Source organism: Camelus ferus, chromosome 18 (assembly GCF_009834535.1).
Source record: "Camelus ferus isolate YT-003-E chromosome 18, BCGSAC_Cfer_1.0, whole genome shotgun sequence".
NCBI classification, from domain to species: Eukaryota; Metazoa; Chordata; class Mammalia; order Artiodactyla; family Camelidae; genus Camelus; species Camelus ferus.
The window spans coordinates 7197392-7219792 of NC_045713.1; the positions used below are offsets into that span (position 1 = coordinate 7197392).

At 45.5% G+C, this 22401-nt stretch overlaps 1 protein-coding gene and 1 non-coding gene across 4 annotated transcripts; one reads left to right on the forward strand and one right to left on the reverse strand.

Annotated features, from left to right (window-relative positions):
- Window positions 1-1970: 1970 nt before the first annotated feature.
- On the reverse strand, window positions 1971-21894 carry ZKSCAN1 (zinc finger with KRAB and SCAN domains 1). 3 transcript variants are annotated; one of them, XM_006181247.3, is made up of 6 exons: window positions 21763-21894; window positions 14162-14679; window positions 13767-13920; window positions 11554-11645; window positions 11157-11283; window positions 1971-9045 (listed from the first exon to the last, which is right to left on the reverse strand). In XM_006181247.3, exons 2-6 carry the CDS (start codon window positions 14585-14587, stop codon window positions 8153-8155), a joined length of 1692 nt encoding a protein of 563 aa, XP_006181309.1. In that variant the 5' UTR covers window positions 14588-14679; window positions 21763-21894; the 3' UTR covers window positions 1971-8152. The 3 variants fall into 3 exon arrangements, with proteins under 3 accessions (XP_006181309.1, XP_032315637.1, XP_014411829.1); XM_032459746.1 differs by lacking the exon at window positions 14162-14679 and having other exon boundaries at window positions 21763-21881; XM_014556343.2 differs by lacking the exons at window positions 11157-11283; window positions 11554-11645.
- On the forward strand, window positions 13262-13333 carry TRNAA-UGC. The gene has a single exon. It is a non-coding gene; the product is annotated as a tRNA-Ala (tRNA).
- Window positions 21895-22401: the final 507 nt, after the last annotated feature.

Here is a 22401-nt window from a genome sequence, read left to right on the forward strand (position 1 = left end):
ACAACATGTTGAGAAACTGCAAAGACATTCATTAGGGTAAACACAATGAAAGGAAGAGAATAAAGGTGATGTCGTTAGACAACCCCCATAGATTAGAGCTGGAGCTCTCTTGCTAATGAGCCTTGGGGACCTTGGATATGGAACTTAATTGTCTGGAAAATGGGCATCATAATAATCTGCTCTGACAACGTTAAAGCATTTGGATCACATGAGATCACTCTGTTCACACTGGCTTTGTAATTTCCTATACCAAAAAGGACAGGGAGTTGTACAGTTGTCACAACTGGCCAGCAGAGGGCAGTCAGGTGCCTTGAGGAAGGGGTGCTTTTTTTCCAGTTTGCCCAAAGTCCTGGTAGCGGCTGGGCAGAGCTGGTTTCACTTACCTGCCTTACTCATGTGGTCTCTCTTTTTTATTATTCCTGACACCCAGCACATGGCTTGATAACATTTGTTGAAAGGGATTCAGGTCTATTTCTTGGAGTCATGCAGACTAAATTGAATCCCTCTTCTAACATGACAGATCTTTAGATAACTGGAGGGCAGGGACCAAGTTCTGATGAGTTTTCTCAACAAACAAAACCCTTTATTGCAGACATGAGGTGGTTTTGTTTTTACCATCCTGCAGTTGGTCTGTCTCTCTTTTAAAATGTGGAGTCCAGAACCAAATGCAGGGCGCACGATGACAGATAACCCAGGCAGGGTAGAGTCAGACTAGCACCTTCCAGGTTCAAGGATCTGCAGTGGTCATACTGAAGACATCTCAGAACTGGAGGCAGTGGCGGTGACCACTGGCAAAGGGACATGAGTAGTCTGGGAAGAGAAAGGCCTCTTAAACCTGTGTGGCACTTTCCAGCATTCCAGAGGAAATACCGTTCCTCCTCAAGAGGATCTGGATTTGCAAAAGGTCGAGGACTGGGGCAGGGGAATGGACTGAGTAGAGATTGGGGCAATTTGGGAGAATCACAGAGGCCATGTGAAATTCTGTCCATCACATGAGATTGTAATGGGGCCCCTGTGTTCACAAAGGCTTGATTTCAAGGTTGTATTTTTTAGGGACTCACGGGATGGGGGACACTGCCAGGATGTTTCACTTACAAAAGGGAGATTTTGGGGGAGGGTCTAGCTCAGTGGTAGACCATGTGCTAAGCATGCACAAAGTCCTGGGTTCAAGCCCCAGTACCTCCATTAAATAAATAACTTCTGTTCTCTGGAATTATTTCCTAAAATAAACCATCTTCACACAAGCCTTCACCTCAAGTTCTATCTTGGAGTCCAGGACAGGATGACAGTTGGACAGGAGAGGGTAAAGTGCCCCGGAACTAAGGTTTGGCCATGAAGTTACTGTAGTAAAAATACACTGTTTTTTCACATGTGCACCTTTATTTACTTTAAAAAATGTTTATCCCACCATAGGCCTGGAAAGCAAGCAGGGCAGGGGGTTAGTATTCCTTAAGGATCCAGAAACTGAAGCACAGAGGAAAACAGAACACTCTGCACCTCCCTCTGGTTTCTTAATAGGGTGAAAAAAACTTATATGAGACAAAGTGGGGAAGAAAACCCAAATGGAGTGTTTCTATGAGTTATGAAATAACAAAGGTTTTTAGGTTAGAGGTCAGAGTTTGAAGGTCTAAACTATCAGCTTTACATGCTGCTCCTGCCATTAGGACGTCCAGCTTTCTAAGTTTCATAAATTGGTCAAAGGTTATTTTAATGGTTCTATCTTATGAGAAAATTATGTTTTGGGGGGATCGTTAAAAAGCAACTTTTATTCCACGGCTTTTCATTCTGTGGCCGTCTTTCCAAAAAGCTTCCTAGAGCTCTCAGCTCTTGTGAAATTACTTAGAACGTGACATTTGGTGAGGATTGTTTTGGGTCACAGTTCTAGTTTTTGACTTTGAAATTATACTTTTCTCTTTACCCAAAACACGCGTTTTACACAACCAACGACAAAAAACAAATGCCACAAACACTGCCACCTAGAGATGATTAATTTATTGTTTTACCATGACCCAGAAGAGAAACAACATAGAGAATATTACAAATCCCCACAACTTCCTTCCCCGACCTCACTACTCTAATTTGTCAGACACCACTGGCCTCCTAAAATGGACCACTGACTATAAATGCATATAAATTTTATTTTGCTGCCATTTCTCACGATTGGAACTTTAGTCCTTGATCAAGTTTTCAAATTATTTTCAATGGAGGAGTTTCCCAGCTTAAAAAAAAAACATTTTTCTCTAAGATTTCATTATTTATTGAAAGCCTTTCTAGAAATGTTAATGAGGATTAAAAATAAACAAATTCAATTAAAAATCATTTATTGAACATCTACCAAGCATCTGGACTCTATGAAGACTAGAGAAATGAAAAGGCCAGGTTTTAACAGCAATAACTTAACTCTGCGGGGATACAAAGACAAGTAAGTTTCTTTTGGTCTAATTTATTCTAAACTAAGAAAACCAGGAACTGACAAGACAGGAAAGGTTTGTTTCAGCCAGTCTACAGATAAACAAGACGATGCCTGAGTTAGCGCTATATATAGATTTAGGCTTATGTTGACCTGGTTGTAATAATCTATATTTAACTAAAAGTTAATAAAAATATGTTTGTTTTAAAATAACTGCTGCTTTTGTTTGCATATCCCACCCTTTCCCCCCAACCGGTATCTTTTTAGACCAAATTCTCCTGTGTCATCACAACCTACTTCCTCCCACCCACCTCCTCACATATTCATGCTAGAACCTCTGCGGCCGGCGGAAGCACCTCTGTCTAACATGCGTTGTCCTTGCTTGGATGGACTAAAACCTTATTCACACTGTGAAGCAGCTGAAGTGGGGGGAAGGCGGGTGAGCACTGCTCCGCCCATCACACCCAACAGTCTCTCTCCCCTCCTTCCCCAGGTTGCCTCATTACCCTGCCCAGTTGGGAGTCCCGGCCCTTCCCACTCTGCCTCCCATCTCCTTGCTAACACACCTGACCTTATCAGAAGACCAACTGATGGTGACATGGGGCGACTGCAGCTGCCCAGACCCTTCCCTGGACCCGAGAAGCCTGAAACCCAAATCTGAAGCTGGAAAGAGATCCCAGTTTCAATACCACCTTTCAAACACTCACAGAACTTATTCTTTGCATCTAAAACCCCTCAGCCTGACTGCTGAATGAATGCCTGCTGAAGGGAGAAAATTTAACTTTAAGACCAATTAACTTTGCTAATTACAGTGTAATGTGAGGTGAGTCATGATTCTTTAGTAAGTGTAGGTGAGAATCTCAAAGATTAAAAGGGAGAAAAAAAAAAAAAGGTTAAAACAACAGCAGACCATTGTCCAGAAGTCAACCGAATGCCCCTTCTATACCTTCCACTGTTTTAGGATAAGAGAAAAACATGAGGTTTGTGGTATCTGCTATTAAACAGAACCAGACACTGTGAAGCTAAGTTCTCGTGTTAAGACATTCTGTATTATGAGATGTCCAAAGTATTTCCCAAACTTTTCTTTGACCTGCAGAATTGGAGATGGCTTACCTCCCCTAGAACTTCAAGTTTGCTTTACAAAACTTTGAAAAGTAAAACAGATAATATCCTTCTCAGATATAATAAAAAATTAATTTGAATAGCAAAATAAGTAACTACTTTAAAATGTACAGTAGCATGTCCATTCTAAAAACGAAACCTAAATGTTAGGGAAACTTCTCAAATAATGCTTTTTATTATATTCTCCAGTAGTAGCTGAAATAAAAAATCTACTCTAACTTCTACGAAAAGATCTATTTATACCATTGAGTATCCTTTTCTCCACGTTTTCACTTTGCAATCTGCAGACCTGCACTGGGCTTCCCACTGGGGAACCACAGCCCCCTCATAAATGTTTCTGAGAAGTCGCACAGAGCGGGACACAGAAATAGGGCCCCTCTGACAAGAATCGCTGTCCCTGCTTGACTCCTGTTTCAATACCGTTACTCCAGTTTGCACAGTGAGCCTTCCAGGAGGATGGGAGGATGAACCTGGTCTTCAGGGGAGGACGTCAGGAGGACCAGACCCAGAGTAAAAGGTGATCAACTCCAGGATGAAAAGTAAGAAACAGTTCTTTCACGGCTATGAATCTTCACAAGGCCTCCTTCCTAACAAGCAGAAACCAGGGCAAGTCCGTCGGGGGAAGGGAAGCTACACAGGAGACAGCCAGAGGGAACACTGCAAAATGCTTCTAGAACCTTCCTGCCACGCCAGGAACTAGACACATCTGTGCCTGTTTTCTCCGTCTTGGTGTCTTCCTGGCTCTGATTTTCTAAGCAAGGATTTACGAGTTAGTGGGAGAGGCAGGCCTATGGTTAACAGCATCCAGTTAAGGTTAAGGGGTCCCACTGGTCTTCCTAAACACCCCCCACCTCAATGCAAAACGAAGACCTTCTCACTCCCCCTGACAAGCTCAGAGGACCCCCTTCTCTTTGCTTGAAACGCTGATCTGGCAGCTAAGAGGTCAAACTCCTGGCTGTGACGAGGGAAGTCCCAGGAAGCTGCAGATGTTTGGAGGAACTGCTCCATTTTAGAGCCTTGTGAACCTGCCTCTCCTAACCAATCTGCTCATCTCTCTTGACTTGATAAACTCCAAACTCTGAAGGTTTTTTGTTTTTTTGTTTTCTCTTTTCCCCCCTCCTCAGTTCTTGGAACTGACTTTTTTGTCTATAATCACAATCTTCTTCACTACTCACTCCCAGACGTTGCTTTTCTGGAGTGATGTGTTCTGTCAAATAGATTAAAATAAAATACATTATCTGTTTACAGGGGCTGTACAGAATAACAACGGGGCTGGAGGTACAAAACACAGACACTGACACCACGGTTGTACAAAACATATAGAAGTACCTGACATTAACAGTTCTTGTCAGAAGTCGTACATTTTGCTATTTCTCTAGCATTTCCCCACATTTTTTTTTTCTTCCGTGGATCCTTTGGAGTTAAGATTGAGCTTCCTCTGCAGTGTTTCTGAAATTCATTACATGATTGGAACAGACTGACGGAATTCATTTTCTGTCCAAAGCAATGAGTGCTATACAATAAAGTTTTCCTCACACATAATATTAGCAGTTTATTTACAGTGTAAGCTTTCTGATGCTAAGGGCTGAGATGCGGTTCAAGGCTTTGCCACACTCATCACATTCAAGAGTTTCCTTCTCGGAATGAACTCTATGATGGGAGATGTGACTTGTCTCACATCAAACGTGTCCACCTCTCTGTGCATACTTAGCACAGTTTCCCTTGTATGCCCTTAATAAAATCCTAAGTGCCTTACATATCAAGATGCCTCAAACCTCGACCGTCTCAGGCTTCAGCCTTGCCTTCCAGGATGAAGAAGACGCAACCCCCCCACAACCTGAAGGATTTCACGTCTCTTCCTGGCAAGATTAAGGTGTAGTTTTAAAAAACCTCCCACAAACTTCCACTGGGTCAGCCAGCATGCTAATGGTTAGCTAGAGAGCACTTCAACTGCTGACAGACTTCAGCCAGTCAGGAACTTCCGAATGACTATCCTGAGCACTGATTAGATGCTATAAGCCTTTAGGACTATGGCCCAGTTGCACTCTGCACTGAGCAGTTGATAAATGAATGCACTGTACATGGTTTTAATAAACAGCAGGAGCCTGTTTTCTTCAGAAAACACAACTTCAAATAGCTGCTTCAAGGAGTGTGTTGCTGAAGACCTGAAGCAACCCCGAGGGGCCATCCCCCATGGTCAGTACGATGTCCCAGTAAAACAGGAATTAAATGTGGGGGCACAGATTTTCTTTAATTTCCATTAAAGAAAAAAAAGAGGGATGAATGATGTCAGCGTGTAGCTGTGGCTCAAAAGGTGTAGCCAACGACCCTCCCCTCCTCAGTGCGGCCGGCGCTCCGCTCAGGGTTGAGGAGCCAGGCACCTCACGGCTGGCGGCTGCTTCCCGGCAAAGTCTTTGCTCAAGAGCACCGGCAGCTTTCTATGCTTCACTCTCTGAAGAAGATTCCTGAAAGCATTTCTTCCACCTTCGTGTTACTATAAAAAGTTACTTAGGTTCGCTCCTCTGGAGCATCTCTCCTGCTCTCCTCAGACTGGAGGGCACTCCGGCCACCAGCCGCCTTCCCCCGGCAGCACCGACGCAATCACCAGGAAGCCACAGGGCAGCTGTAGCCGGTCCAGGCCGCAAGGAGAGGCCAGAGGACAAGTGTCGTGCAGAAGTTCAGTTTAGCCTGGAGCCAAGGCCACAGCTGCCCCCACCTCCTTGGGTCCTCGTGAAGCGACGCTGTCTCACAGGTGTGGGTTGCTGCTTAGCGAATAGCTGACAAATGACAGTTTCAGTTCTTGACAGAAAATCTCAAACTCTGAAGGGGGTGGGGTGTCTCCCGTCATGGGCATGGTCTTCAGGTTGTGTTCTTAGACTCCAAGTCCCCGCAGGGCTGTGCAGGATCAGCCGCACACTCTCGTGAGCAGGTTCATCTCTGCCTAAGGCCCTGACGCTTTCTGACGGAGCCCACGGTGCTGTATGTGGACCTGAAAACGGCCTGTCACTAGCTTCCACACAGAAGCCAATGCAACCTCCTGCACAGGTGACGGGAAAGGTCAACGTTACATAACCTCGCCTCAGTCTTTAGTGACGAGAAACAGAAAAGACACCGTTGAGTATGACTGTGATACAACCAACCACAGCTTCACATGTTTGTGACTTTCTCAAAGCAACAAACACGTTTAGGTAATTGCCAGCTAATGATGTCAATTTTTTTAAATGTTTCTGTAAAGTGCAGGGAAAAAAATGCTCCCTACAAACGTTCCTCTTTCTGAAAGGCAACAACAATCACATCTTCTGAACCGTATTACTGAAAGTTACAAATGATTCAGAAAGTGCCCAGGTCATGTTGTTTCTGCAGGGGGCTGAAGAGGTTCTGGTTAAGATCTTTGCCATTGACAGGTACCAAAAAATGTCCTTAGTAAGTGTTCACATTTTTCTTCTTTAAGGTGATGACAGTGAAGTCATTTCTGACAGTCCAGTGTTTACTCGCTGATCCATGAGTAGGTGCAGTCTGTGCAGGCAGCTAACCAGCGCCTCTCTTTTGTGTTTAGGACGAGAACAGCATCGGACTCTTGAGCCTCGGCAGGCCTGGAGCCCTGAACGCCCCGACTGCCAGCCGGGCCAGGCTGGCAGATTTCAGGTGCCCGTGACTCACAGGGCTTTACCGTAAGTGTGCAAGTCCGGCTCAAAGTCAGGCAGGATGAGCGCTTCTGTGCTCGGCCCTGTGTCCAGGGCTGTCAGGGGTATGAACACATCCCCTGATGACAGAAGCATCTCTTCTGGGGAGTGATGGAAACTTTCACACACGGAACAATGAAGGGTTCAAAGACAGCACACAATCAAGTGCTAACTTGTGGAGAAACGCACCGAGGAGAGCGACAGTGCTTAGGGGCTCGGGGATTTCATGAAGGGAGGGAAGTGTTCTGAGTCACTGCTGCCGTTTCCGTAGAGCTGATCTCAGTGATGAGGACACACCCGTCTACGTTTGTGGCCATCCTCTGGAACCGCAGACTGGCGCACATGCCTCTCTTTCAGGAAGAGACAGAAATCTTTGGTTTGACACTGATCAGCACGGTCCTAGATCCCGATAGCTTTGGTAGGCCCCCAGTGCCCGTGTACATACCTTACCGTATATGGAACTAGTTCGAGCAGCATGTCCCAATGTGGTTTTTGTGTGGACTGTCCCTCTTTTTTGAGAAATAAGGTTCAGCAAGATGTTGGCCAAGTAGGGCTTGTTTGCGGCAAATAGGTTTTTAACCTCGGTGTCATCTTCACAGAGCCGATCTTCACCTTTCAATCCCATGTGTGGTTGTGGAGAGTCTGAGAGTGCCTGAAAGGTATCCTCATTTCTGAAAAGCCTGACGTTGGCCTGTCTGTGTGCTTTTATCTGGTGTGGAAACAGCATGTGGGTTATCCATGTGGTCAGCTTGGAGCAATCACACACCCGCAGGCCAGACAAAGGAAGAACACTGCTGATGTCACTGGAAGGATCCCAAGTGTGATTTTTTTGTCCTTTTAAATCTGTTGAGGCTGTTTTTTTCCCCTCCGTGGGCACACATCTCTGCAATAATTTTAGAAACAAAAGGGGGAAATGGCTTGTTGACAAATTCTCGCACTAGACACAGCTTTTCAGGAACGCTCCGAAGGCATCCAGGGAGGCGGGGCTGTACTCGGAGGCTCGCTCTCTGGTGTGGATCCTGTGGTGCAGGGTGAGGGTGGAGCTGCGGGTGAAGGCCTTGCCGCACTTCGTGCACTTGTAGGGCTTCTCTCGGGTGTGAATTCGCCGATGCAAAATAAGGTATGAGTTTCGGTTGAAAGCTTTTCCGCATTCGCTACATTCGTACGGTTTCTCCCCCGTGTGGATCCTCTGGTGCTTGGTCAGGTCTGAGCTCTGGCTGAAGGCCTTCCCGCACTCGTTACATTCGTAAGGCTTCTCCCCGGAGTGGATGCGCTGGTGCAGGATGAGGTTTGAGCTGTGACTGAAGGCTTTGCCACACTCGTTACATTCGTGAGGCTTCTCCCCTGTGTGGATGCGCTGGTGCAGGACGAGGTTGGAGTTAAGACTGAAGGCTTTCCCACACTCGCTACATTCGTAGGGCTTTTCTCCGGTGTGGATTATTTTATGGCGAATAAGGCTGGAGCTCCTTGTGAAGCATTTACCACATTCATCACACCTGTGGGACTTCGTTCCCGTCGGAACTTCCTCAGGCGCGTTGAAGTTGGAGCTCAGGCTGAAGCTCCTCCCCAGCGCCTTCCCCTTCTCCCGAGGGCCTCGACCTTCCGGGCTGGGTTTTTTCTCCTTGACTGCAGCTGGCCCCGGGTCTCTCTTTTCTTTCCCGGTTTTCTCCTCAGGGTTTCTTTGCGGCCTTTCTACTCCTCTGCCCTGCTGGTCACGTTTTTCTCCGAAATCTTTCTGGAACTTTCCTGCTGTCTCCCCCTGTGACGCTGGGTCATCTGCAATTTCAGCCTTTGAGGTGGACTCCTCATTTTCATTCCTGTTTTCACAACCTGACACAATAAACAGAAAACACAAATAGCACCTTTTTCTTTCGGAGATATGGGTTACTCAGGTGACACTGTTTTCCCAGAAGCTTCTACATGCCTGCAAAATGGTCTCACAATATGAACTGGAGATAAAATAGTAGAAAAACAGGGCTAACTGAGGGAGTGTGCAGAGGGCGGGAATGAGCAGACACCCCGGGGACTGAGCAGAGGGAACAGCATCCCGGAGGGAAGGGAGGGATGACGGACTACGGAACACAAGAGGTCGCAATTCACTATTCTGTAATTTGGTCACCCGATGATTAATTTGAAAGAATAAATACACATTAAAAAATCATGTTCCAGTTCTAACATAAGTATTTATGAGTTAAAAAGAGAATGGATGGGTCTTTCCTAGAAAATGTTAAATGGTATTAGGAGAAAGGAAGGAATATAGTTAATAAAGAAAAATCGAACACTGCCAATTCTGTGAGACTTTAACTGACAAGGCGACAGTTAACCGGTAAGACAAGGAACGCTGGACCTGGCAGGTTACTGGGACCTGGAGACACAGGAAAGAGCGTCTCTCCACTAGGGAGAGCAGCGCAGAGCTGACGGTGCTCAAGTGACAGGGATGAGGGCGAAGACGCTGGCTGGGGCATTAGTAATTGTAATTAAAACCTTCACTGATGGACAACTGAGAATTGCTAAGAACAGAAAATAAACTGAAGACAATTTCGGGGACAGACCATGAAGGATTTTACAAATGCAGGGCTGATCCTCTGATTTTAGCAACCTGCATATTAAAACACCGGAATATTTTTATTGTGGACTGCTGGATTCTGTGTACCATTTTGTTTTTCAGCAGAGACTGAAAACTGTTCAGTAAACATATTTTATATATGTTTACGTTTGTCTAGGAAAAAACCAACTATCCCAAATCTATTCTTGATTTACTTGGCCTTAAGAAACCATTCCAAGTGGGTGTGTTATCCCAAACAGGTCCCTGAAGGCAGCCACTGAAGGAGCTGAGTAACATCCAGCCCCTGACTTCAGTGATGGCATCGCCATAAACACTGACCCGATCACAAGGAAGAGGAAACTGGTCTCCTTCTTCTGAATTCCAAGCCTAAGTCCTTGATGATCTGGATAGTTCCCTGGCTGTTCCCAATGTTTTGTTTTGCTTTTAAGTTAGTACAGGGTGAGTACTACCTGGCTCATAAACACAGATCAAATTTTTGGCTTAATCTTCATCTGGTCCAAAAAGCAAGTACTAGGAAACCAACCACAAACACCAGTTATATCTATGGTTCAAAACAAAACTCAGAGTTTCTGTAGTAACATCCTTTCCTCACAGTTTCCCTTCCTCCCTGGGCAGAAGTCTTAGGAAGTGGCCTTGCCCAGGACAGGACTTATTTAAGAGCTTCCTCCACTAGTCTCCTGGGGGCTGAGATCTTACGGAGACACGTGCACTGCTTGTCAGCTGTGTCACCTTGTCTTGTCTGGCTGAGCCTCTTAGAATGTCACTGTTCATACTACACACTCAGGAGCCAGAGCTCTTCACAGAAGATCGCCATTAGGTTTAGAATCTGGGAAACCTGAGCAGAAGGGAGGTACAGGCACAAGTTCATGGAATCACACAAAGCTGTCTCAGAGCAGCGTTCCCAGGATGCAAGAAGACCGAAAGCCCACGGAAGGATGCTTGGTAGCTGCAGGAACACGTCCCAGGGTAGTATTGGACCAATGATCCGTTCTCACCTGGCCCTCTATACTAGGAAATACAGACACCTCACCCCTTACAAAAGCACTCAAACTGTAATCCACAGGGAAGGAGCAGATCCTCACTGGTGACAGAGTGGTTGAAGAGGTGGAGATTCAGAACACAATAGTATTTCTGCTTTCAAACAGCAAAAACTACCTAGAGGTGAAAAAATCCACCTGAAACCAGCAGTCCCAGTACCAGGCTTTTGGGATTAAACACGAACAGATGTTCTCATTCTCTCTCTGGTCTGAAGAAAGGGGCTCAGTTGTCTCTAAAAGCTTGTCAACACCCAACTGAACACATCAGAGGTCCCACAACTAACCAAAACAAAAGGGCAACACAATCTCATCAGACAGTAATCCTGCATCCGTCTTACCCTGGGAAATCACGTTCCCATAATTCTCCTGCCTGTTGTCCCTACTGGGATTCCTCCGAGCCAGGTTCTGACAGCCCCACTCCTCCAGGATGAGGGACACGGCCATGTCCTCGATCTTCACCATTGCCTGGAATAACATGAGACCCCCACACTCAGTTCCCCAAAGCTCAGGGACAATCCCACTGCCCGAACCTGGAGTCAGGGATGGAGGGACTGCAAACCTACAGGATGCTGGGGAAGAAAAGGTGACCAGGCTGGGCTCCGGCAGACAGGCGGGGAGTGGGGCTACTCTCTGGGCAGAGGGGTTAAGAGCGAGTGCCCTGGGTGAAGACTGCTGAAGAGCTCTGGGAAGAGAGGCAGACAGGGACTCCGGAGGGCAGAGGGGCCCACAGCTCACCTGGGAATCTGCCGTGAATAGTGCAGATGCCATCGCCTGGTCTCTGGGACTCCCCTCGTGATGAGGGGCAGGAACGTGGGTGGCAGGGAGAGCTGGGGGAGGAGAAAGGAGCTGTAAGTGAAGCCAGCTCTGCCCTGGGATCCCCTCAACGAAGGGCCCAGGGGCACTCTCCTTCTTGCATCTGGATGTTTGATGCTCAATATTTAATTACAGAATAGACAACTACAGAGAATATAAGAAAAAAAAAAAGCAAAACCTCTGACTTCCCGAGACCTCTGTTCTTAAGCAGGAGTAATAAGGAGTCATAAAAGGGTCCTTAAAATCACCTGGTCGAAACTCTATTTTAAAGAAGGGAAAACGAAGGCCCCGAGGAGGTAAATGACTTGCCTAGTGTCATACTGTTAAGAACGGCAGAGTTAGAACTGGAACCCACGCTCCTGTCCGCAGCTGCAGAAGGAACAGTGTACCAGGACTTCAGAATCCCGCTTAGTTGTGAAAAATGCAAGTGTTAAAAATCTTTAGTAGTACTGTCTTGAAACACAGGGTAGGAAGTGGGTCTTAGTACTTCTGGGTTAAGTTTTTGCCCTTTTTTGTCCCTCTACTTTTCTCCTTCACTTAGCCACAGTTTTTTTGATAAAATGTGTACATGGTTCACGTGCCGATGAGACATTTACAAGTGTGGAAAGGCATGGGCTGACACTCACCTAATAAAAGACATCTACATTACAGGGTCACGCTAGCTGCAACGTGTAAGAAAAACGGGAAAATTTTTAAACTGCAAAATTAAAATCCTCCCTTGCCAAGTAATGCTAGATTTGGAAACGTTACTGGTGATGATGTTACTGTGCTGCAAAGATACCAGAAAAATGAATTTGAAGTGGAATCACTAAATCTTGTAGCTATTTCAGACCACAGTGATAATGTAAGCTAAAGCACAATGTGCAAAAAGATCAGTACGCAGCTCTTTAACCTTCTGAGGGTTAGGAAGTACTCTGGAAGATGAGCAGCACAAAGGGGACACTGAGAGTAAGTGCACACGCCTCAATTCCCCGAAGAACTATTTACCAAGTGACAACTGTATGTGTCCCGGCCTCCAAAACTGTTACTCCGGGAACCTGAAGCCCTAATCCTGGCAATTTAAAACCTTTTAGATTTCCTGATTTCACCCTGCGGAGGGTGCAGAGAGCTCACAAGCCCTCGGAGGACATAACGGGACTGGGCTGACAGCAGTGGATTAAACATCATAGCACACTGGTTTACACAGATTTCTCCAGCATATGAATGCTGGTTATCCTCCCAGAATTCACGGAAGAGAATGCTTCCTTAAGCTCTAATATTCCTACCCTAAATATCATCATATCACAAATACACATTGGCTGAGGAATGTGCCTTTACCAACTCTTGTTGAACAACCATACTTTTAGCATGTTATTTTTTTAAACTCATACTCCATGTACCTACTTTTAAAAATTGGGTAAAGATATTGTGAGTATCTCACTCAAAGGAAAAAAAAGTTAAACTGATTTTTATTTATATGATCCTGAAATGATTGTTTTGGTCTCATGTTCTTCAACCAAAAACAGTTTTTTCCCCCCCATCCTTTCCCCACTCCTGGAATTTCTGAAAGTAATCTAGGCAAAGAGTGATGTTATACAGTATTTTATACGTTTTACATAAAATGAATTTTAAAATGACCCTTTTAGGAGGGGAGGGTATAGCTCAGTGGTAGAGTGCATGCCTTGCATGCATGAGGTCGTAGGTTCAATCCCCAGTACCCCTATCAAATAAACAAACCTAATTATGTCCCCCTGCAACAAAACAAAACAACAAACAAATGAAGAATGTATAAAAAAAATAAAATGACCCTTTTAGAGATAATTTATGACACACTAGAGTATTGTATATATATATCATCTCTTCCCAGCACTTTCCTGTGGAAAAAAATCTGCTAGACATCCAGAATGCTAATAATTCAATAAATAATACAATGTTCACCCAAGTTCATTATGCACATTTCATCTACTTCCTCAGTAACATTACTTAACTCCTGAAATTGGTCTGTAAGTTATATTTCCTCTGATATTTAGTAATAATGACAATAGAAACCAACATGCTTCTTTATTACAGGCACTTCGCAACACAGAGAGGTCACCCCCATCCCATATAGTCTGCTCCGCCCGCCCCTCTGCCCCGTGTGAAACCTTGCTTCTTACCCCGTGGTTGTAGGAGGCGGGGTTTCCGAGACGAATGTCTGAAATGGGACTGGGTAGCCTCATGATGAAGGTCAAAGCTGGAGGACTCCTGTACTGGATCCAGAGGCACCATCCCCCTCGCGAGCATCTCAGGTCCATGAACTTGACCTGGGACCTGAGGACAAACAGGTTGGGCTTGTGGGTAAATTACTTTTTAAACAGGAATTTAAGCAAATGAAGGGATAAGTGTACCAGTGGGTGCCGAAGGGAGAGGGCGGAACACTTTTCAATATCGAAGCAGAGCAGGATAAAAGCACCACAGAAACCATCAGAACCTGCTTTAAATCAGTAACCTCTTTGCTCCGGTCTCAAAGTCCACGCGATGCTCACACATAACAGGTTTCACCCCTCCTTACCTGCTGCCCTGACAGATCAAGCTCCAAATCTTCCAGAAGGGTCACAGCCTCCTCCCCACTATCAGGACGGTACTCCTGCAGCCAGACTTGGAGCTCCTTGGGCAGAATGGAAAGGAACTGCTCCAGCACCAGCAGCTCCAGGATCTGCTCCTTGGTGTTTATCTCTGGTCGGAGCCACTGGTGACAAAGTTCCTTCAGTCGACTCAGAGCCTCTCGAGGCCCAAAAGTGTTCTGGTAACAGAAGTGCCTAAAACGCTGGCGGAATATCTCTGGGTCGGGAGGAGGAGACTCCTGCAGGCTGGCGTCCTGCCCCCACATGTGCTCTTCCTCATCCTCCTCCTCTACCTTCACTATCACGATCCCGTCCTTCTCCTGGGCAGCCTGGGGGGACAGACCAGTGGCTTCCCTCGACTCAGCTGTCATCATTCAGGCTCAGGGACCTGACCTGATCTGAACAGGACGTGCGCTCTCCTTTCTGTCCCAGGAGATGTCTTCTGATACCTGTTTCCACGCTCTTCCTGAAGTAGTAAGAAACAGTTATGAGTGCCTTTATGAAGTGACCTGCGCTGTTAACACTTCATACGAGAGGCATCAAGGCACTAAGAATGCTTCTGAAGAGGAAAGGAAAGGAAAAAAGCCTCCAAGCCGCACTCTTTTCACTGTCACTTCACACACTAAGGTTTGCAAACAAACCTCCAACTGGTGGGTTCCACCCTCAGGGTGTCTGCCTGAGTTGAAGCGCCTTCCCTCCAGGTGGGGGGCAGGTGATGACATCATGTGTTTACAAGCTTAGCCCAGTGAGCTGAAGGTCAGCAGGCTGCCAGGGACTAGGTTTCACGCAGCACCGGCACCCATCTCCTGTCCTCCCAGGACTACCACAATCCAGGCCAGCACCTTCTCACAGAGGACACAGCCGAGGCTTAGACAACGGACAGCGACGTGCTCAGGAGCAGGGGGCTACCCACCTAGCGGAGTCAACAGTGGAGGCAAATTTGAAGCCCCGGGCTTGCTTGTCAACCATCTAGCTATTTTTATTATCTTTATGGGTGCCTTGGTCAGTACAAAATGATCCACTTTGGATACAGAAAGAAAGAGTCAGAATGTCTATTTGTATTTTAAAATTGAGAGAAAATAAACCATATTTAATGTGCAAAGTGACACTAATGAGCTCATTTGGTTCAAATGCTCAACTGTCGCACATCACACAGGAGACAAGCAATGGAGGGGAACTAGCAAAATGGGTCAAGTGATACAAACTTCTAGCTATAAAATAAGTCCTGAGGATGTAACGTACAGCATGGTGACTACAGTGAATAATTCTGTATTGCTTATTTGAAAGTTGCTAAGAGAATAGTTCTTAAAAATTCTCATTGAAGGAAAAAAAGTTTCATAACTCTGGTTACAGATGTTAACTAGATTTGTGATGATCTCTTTACAATATATACAAATATTGAATCATTATGTTGTACACCTGAAACTAATATAATGTTCTGTCAATTCTATCTTAAAAAAAAAAAAAAAGAAAAAGAGAGACAAGTAGTTTTAAAGATTCTTGCGGAGAAACTAGGTTTAGGGGAAATACTAATGATGGAAACACACAAACAAGAAAATGGCACAGCTGACGCTTCTATCCAGAGAAATTTTTTACTCAGCCAGATTAGCAGGTAAAAACTAATGCTGATCTATATCAACCAAGAAGTCAACCGATCAGTGAGAAAGTAGCAGCTAAAAAAAAAAAAAAAAATTTGAGGAAAGAACTATTATGAGAACAGATGTGTGTTATTACATAATTTTAACTGCCCAAAATGATATTAAGTATCCTGGAAAATCCTAATTACCTACACATTTAAAAAACTTGGAAACATTTCCTAGTATGTTTTAAAATCTTTCAAATGAAGAATTTTAGTGGGTCTTAAACCTATCTGTTAAAATGATAAAACATCTTTTGATTAGTTTGTAAGAACAGCTGATTTAAGGGCATGGAAAGTGGAAATGTACTAGCATACTTGGTGGAAGGATCAGCCATGAGTTACTAAGCAGAGTCAACAATGTGTTTCTTCCGTCTGAATTGACAAACCCTTGTGAAGCATCTTTTTCACCTCTACCGCCATCAAAATTAAGCATCAAGTTCATGTTTCAGAGGCAGTGCATCCAACTGTTGTAGCACAATGAGATAAGCCAAGAGTTTTAAGCGAGCAAAGCATTTTTAATTACATGGCTCTCACTAAAAAATTGTTAGTAATTTTGGTGGAAAAGGGATCATGTACATTTAAAGCACAAAAATTATTTTCAAATAGCACAGCTGAATGCATTTTTCATTGTACAAAACACTGGTATAACAGTACATGTCTGTAATTTTTGTAAATAGATTTTATTGATAGGAACGTGTAACCAGAAAACTTTGGTGATGGCTGTTTTAATCACAAAGAACATGATTTTAATCTGAGATTTATCACAGGAATACTTTCTTTCTCTTTTTTTGGTCCTTAATAAAGAACAAAAATCCTTATATAGCAGTCTATAATAACAATAAAGGACATTATATTCAAAAAGGCTTTCTGCGTAAATGTAAAAAGAATGTAGGAATTAAGTCACTTCTCCAGTTACTTTAAACTGGTAAAAGTCCTGTTGCAAACTATCTTCTAGCCCTTCCTGCTGACTCCTTCAGATTTACTTTGCACCTCTCCCTCCTTGCTGCGGGTAATAGATTTTGTTTTTCAACTTCAGAGCAGCTTTATCTGTAAAGTCCTTACAGCTACAATTATGCAATTTCCTAAGCACTTCTGCAGATCTACAACATGCAAGGGGTCCCGCTCGACTGACGAATAGAAAGACGAGGAGCACGATTCCTATTTTTACACAAATAATTATAGTACAAAGCAGATGTGCCAACGGTTCTAAGGAGGTTTCAACACCTCCACAGAGTGCTGGAGGGGCCCTGAGAAGTAACTGACAGCTAAAACGGCAGCTTCTGGGACCCCCCTCCGCCCCCCTCAGAACAGCCACAGTCAGAAAGGACCTCGAGAGGAAAAGGCCACAAGTAGGGAGCCCAAGAGACCCCTCCTTCGGCTAGCGTTTTCCCAAAGGGAGGCTAAATGGTTCCTATGAGCCTTAGTTTCCCTCATTTCATTCTGAGAAGTGAAAAGAAAGACTATCTTGCCCTGCTACGCGGCCCACGATTATTTCCCACCGCCCTAACTCAGGCTCCACATCTCCTGCCTAGACTAGTGCATAGCCCCATATGGTTTCTCTAGCTCCAATTTCTCCCTGTTCAAAATGAACAACATGCCAAGGTCAACCCAGTACTGCCAAAGTACGCTTCTGGTCCTTCCCTCCTTCCCCTCGGTTACTCTCAATGGGCCCTTGGTATCCACCAGTTGAGCCTTCAAACACCACACCCGACTCTGCTCTTCCACTTTTACCTCCTGTTACTTTTCTCATGCGTGAGCCCCTATGTTTCAGCCTGTCTGGCCCATTAATGTTCCCCAAGCGTAGGGTGTGACTTTCCATCTTCACCCGTTCGCTGTGAACAATCTCGCACCTCTAACAACTCTATTGGTCAAATTTCTACTCGCCCTTCAAGATGTACGTCTCCTGACATTACAAGTTAAATAAGATACCTTCCTCCTTTGAACACCCTCAGTCTTTTCTCTGTTCCTATCTTAGGGAACTTACACTCTCCTCGTGTTATCTTTACTTGAGCTGCAGTTCCTACCGCTGCCTCCCAAGTAAATCTTAAGCCTCTCAAGGACAAGGACTCTGGTCTTCTTTGTACTTATTTCCTAGAGAACTGAACAGACTTTAATTGTGTTACACTGAACAGAAGAATAAGAATTATTCAAACTATTACAGCCCCCCTACCATCTTCTTATTTAGTGGCAATTAGTGGTCAGATAGTCTACTAACATCTCCATCACTCAGGCTCAGAATCTCACCTTCCCTGACTCCTCTCTCCTCACACGCATTGACTCCAAGCACCAGAGAGAAGTAATGCTTTGTTCACACTTATTTTTCTATCTAGTCCTTGAAGTCCAGCTGCTTCTCTTTGGTTCCCTGCCTTCACTTTCTCCCTCCCCTCCCCCTCACAATTCGTCTCCCACCTTACTCTCAGATTCTTCCTAAAACTCTATCGCCCTGCAGTCACCTACTCCCAGCACCTGGTCCCAGTGTCCCCTCAAGCTTCAGTTCCCATCAATTTCTCCCCCTCCCCTGCATGAACCCTCTCCATCCTGGGTTGGATGAGTCTACTCAGCATTTACAAAACAGGCCTTCTATTTTGATCAGTCCTTTTCTCACATCACACTCAATGCCTGGGATTTTCTTCCCAGTCTTCTCTGCCTTTTCAAATCCTACTTATTCTTCAGAGTTAAGCTAAAATTCCATTTGCCCCTCATTGGTTCAATTCAAGAAGTCTCTAGTAGGCATAACAGCACAAACCAATGTTTACTGAGTGTTTTCTATGTACTTGTCATTAGGTACGACTATCATCTCACTTTATGAAAAACCAAGGTTTACAGATGTTAAATAACATACCCAAGGTCACAGAGCAATTAAATGACAGAGCCAGGATTTGGAATTAGGTCTGTGGGACCCTTCAGTTTACGCTCCAACCACCATACCAAACACGTGGGTAAGAGAGGGCTTCTGTGAACACACAGATTCTTTCTAAGAGGAAGGCCTATGAAGGATGACCCCTCAGCAAAGGGCCTCATCTGCCAACCACTGCTTTCACTGCAGAGCTGGGCGAGTTAAGAGACAGAGCAGGAGACGCAAGTGGGTATCATCTAAACTCTAACCAGGTGGGACCTTCAAACGGGACACCTGACCAGTGCCAGGGAGCCAGTCTAGCACCAGGAGTCTCCATGAAGATACTGCTCTGTCTCAGGTATATTAAGGAGAATACAGGAAAGGAATCTTGATTTTGTGCCCACACCTCGGCCAGAGCTTTAAAGAGCAGGAAACCCCTTGGGTCAGTGGGATTCAACAGGAAGAGATCCTGAGGAGAAAGTGAGCCCCAAAGGGACAGAGAAGAGGGCACGGGGACATCCTCTCCTCCCCCAATTGTGACAGGTCCTCCCCTCATCCCCCAACACTTCTCTGCTCCTACTCTGGGCAAGAGAAAAGCCACAACAGCAGTGGAAGGGTGGGGTTTTATTTCAGGTTTCAGATCACCTGAGCACACACTCTCTTCTCTCTAAACTCCCAGCCCTAATGGTCTCCACCAAGCATTTGCTATGAAGTTCTTACACTGGTTCTTTCTCTGTAATTTAATTTTTCATGCCATCCTCTTCAACTGGATTATTGTTAAGGGTACGCTTCTCTGTACCTCTTAGACCACTTAGTATGACCCCTTGCGAGTATTAATTTTTTAAAAAGACTTGACTGAATTTTAATAGTGTTACTCTTTTTTGCCCATGCATACAACTTTCAATGTTGCCCTCAAATTACAGGCAATTTAGAAGAGTTTTATTAAACTGCAAAACCACTTCCCAGCTGATCTTAGGTTAATCTATGTACAGATGTTTCCTTATCTGTACGATGGGGTTAAAAACAGTATTTATCTCATAGAGTAGCTGTGAGAATTACTGAGTCAACATATATAAAGCACTTAAAACAGTGTCTGGCATCTAGTAGGCACTAGAGAAGTGTTTTAATTTTTCTCAATGAACTTAAGAAATGTAACTGTACTTTCCAATTTTCAGCCTGCTTAAAAATTTAAGTGATGGGAGAAATCCTGTAATAGTGAAAGCAGCACACGTTGGAACACCTGAATTCTTGTCTCCCACGAATAAGGTACACATCCCTGGGTGAGTTATTTAATCTCTCTGACACCCAGTATCTCTACCTGTCATATGGGGAGGTGGGCACAGAGGGGGAGAAAACTACTTCCAGGGTCCCTCTGGGCTGAAAAACCATTCAACACACTATCTGATTTAGATAAGATTAACCCCAGAAACTGGTTCTCACCAAAGGCAAATACGAAAGATTTTCTTACAAAAAAGGCTTGGAGTTACAAGTGCAGTTTATTCCAAAGGCTATTTTCCAAACAGGCTGGTCTCTTTTCCAGGGTGTAGCCTTGAAAAGCTGAAACAAACTGCCTCCCTCTCATTTTTGAATAGAGCTCCAAAACGTTTTAAAACATGAAAGAGCTACCTTTAAAAAACAGCTGGCTACCCAAAGAAATACTGATACTATCTCAGAATGCAAAGGTGAGATTTAACATAACGGTCATCTGCCTTTAGATACAATATAAAGTCAGAGATGTAAATGCTTAGATCAAGAAGAGAATGAGCAAAAGACTATATCGTATTAAGTAGCCAGCTTCCCTGTTTATTTTTTAAGATTGGTGAAAACTGCCTAAAATAATGAACAAGAATCTTAGTAATTCAGAGACAACACAAACTTGGAGAAACATTCTGGGGCAAATCATCATTTTGGTTCACTATGTAATAAAGTTATTTCTTCACATTTGGTTAGCAAATACAGCAACAGTGCTTTGTTGACTGGTTACGATGAAATCGCCACAATTCAATTCAACAAGTATTAATTGACCACCTCCAATCCGCCTAGCATTGGTCTGTACAATAAATGCTTTCTTTGGTCCCAGGCCATGTAACAGCCACTCTCTAGAATGAAAGTATCTTACTGTGTACTGGTGGCACTGCAGCAAAGGGAGGGGAGGGGGGCAGTGTCAGGCTGAACTGTAGCCGAATTCTTCAGTTACATGGACCAAATCGAATCATCTCAAAATTGGAAGGGCTTTTTGAGAAAACCCAGTTAAACTTTATTTTTGACAAAACAGACTTGGCGGAAGTGTCTTGTCTAATTATCCAAGGTCACTCAGTTAATCAGTCTCCTAACCGCCCGGCAATTTCCACAAATTCCCTTCACTCTTCACCCATTCCAAGTCAAGCACAGTAACTACTTCCCAGAAATGAAAAATCCACCTGATCTTCCGGACAGCTCGTTCTCAAACGCCTTCGAAATATTCCATAAAGCTTAAAGAGTGGGACATACGTTATCTCTACTAGATCCCAGTGACTTCTTTATCCACTCTGACTAGGCTTCACTCTTTAACCACCGCTTGAGGGTGGGGTGCGGGGGAAGCAGGTGATCAGGAAACACGTATGCGACACCTCGAAACGTGTCCATATCTCGGCCTTCCGCATTTTTCACCTCGAGGTCCTACAAGGACCCCGAAAAAACTCTTTCACTGGAATCAAAGCAAATGGCGACGAAGGCAGGGCAGAAAAATCAGACAGGGGTTTGGTTCGCTAGCGACCGGGTTCTCAGAAACGTCCAGCGACGATGACGACACCGCAGGCCAGGGGCCCGCAGACGGCCTCTCCCCAGGTCTCCCAGGACCCCCAGCCAAGGACCGTCGCCACCTCCCGACCTGGACCCGGGGAGGAGTAGGAACGTCTCCCCGGGGAACGGCGCTGCCTACGGCCGGGACTGCGAAGGGGTCGGGGGCACGGACTCGCTTCACGCTGTGCCCGGGCCGCCCGGAGGGGACCCCGGGGCCGCAGCTGCAGAGCCCACCCCACGCACACGCCCCTGCGGCCCCACCCGTCCCCCCAGAGGCCGGCCCCAAGTCTCACCGTGAGCCCCGGGAGCGGCCTGGGGGCGCTGGGCGAGCAAGGGGAGCTGACTCTGGGGCTCAGGCCGGCCGAAGGGCGCCGCACACGGACCTGGGCCCTCCCGACGCCTCGACACAGACACAATGAGTCACAAAGGCCGGAAGTGTGTCAACACCTCGCCTTCCGGGACTGCGCCACACTTCCGCGTCCTCTCTAGGAGCGCGGGAGGATTCGGCGTCTCGGTTGCAGAACGCCGGCCCCGGCCCATGCCCTGCAGTGGTCAAGCCTCCCCCTTTGGGGTTCCCTCCCTCAGCCTGTGCGCCCCGAATTAAGGCTGGGAAGGAAGGAGGAGGGGATTCAGGCTTTCCGGGATACAGACAGACTGTCCAGCACAGGCACCAGTCCATCTAATAATTCGATTTCTCCTGTCTCTTCCACCTCGGGCAGCCCTTGTAGTAATTACAGTTATTATCCAGCAATAATAATACTTAGTAATTATATGTCTGTGGGAGAGGAGCTGAAAGAAGGGTGTAGACAGAGGAAGATCAGAGTGAAGCCAGGGGTGGCTGGTTTCATAACCCTGCCGTGTAGTTTCTCTCGGGCTCTGGCGATGTCTGCCAATTGAGTGGGTGGTATTTTCAAATACTTGGCCTGTGGACA

What these genes read in the sequence shown, in the direction of transcription:
- ZKSCAN1 (XM_006181247.3), bottom strand. Translation starts at nt 14,587, where the DNA reads ATGATGACAGCTGAGTCGAGGGAAGCCACTGGTCTGTCCCCCCAGGCT. An exon ending in TTGATCTGTCAGGGCAGCAG is followed by an intron (nt 13,921 to 14,161) that starts GTAAGGAGGGGT and finishes GTTTGTCCTCAG; the next exon opens with GTCCCAGGTCAAGTTCATGG. An exon ending in TGGGAACGTGATTTCCCAGG is followed by an intron (nt 9,046 to 11,156) that starts GTAAGACGGATG and finishes TTATTGTGTCAG; the next exon opens with GTTGTGAAAACAGGAATGAA.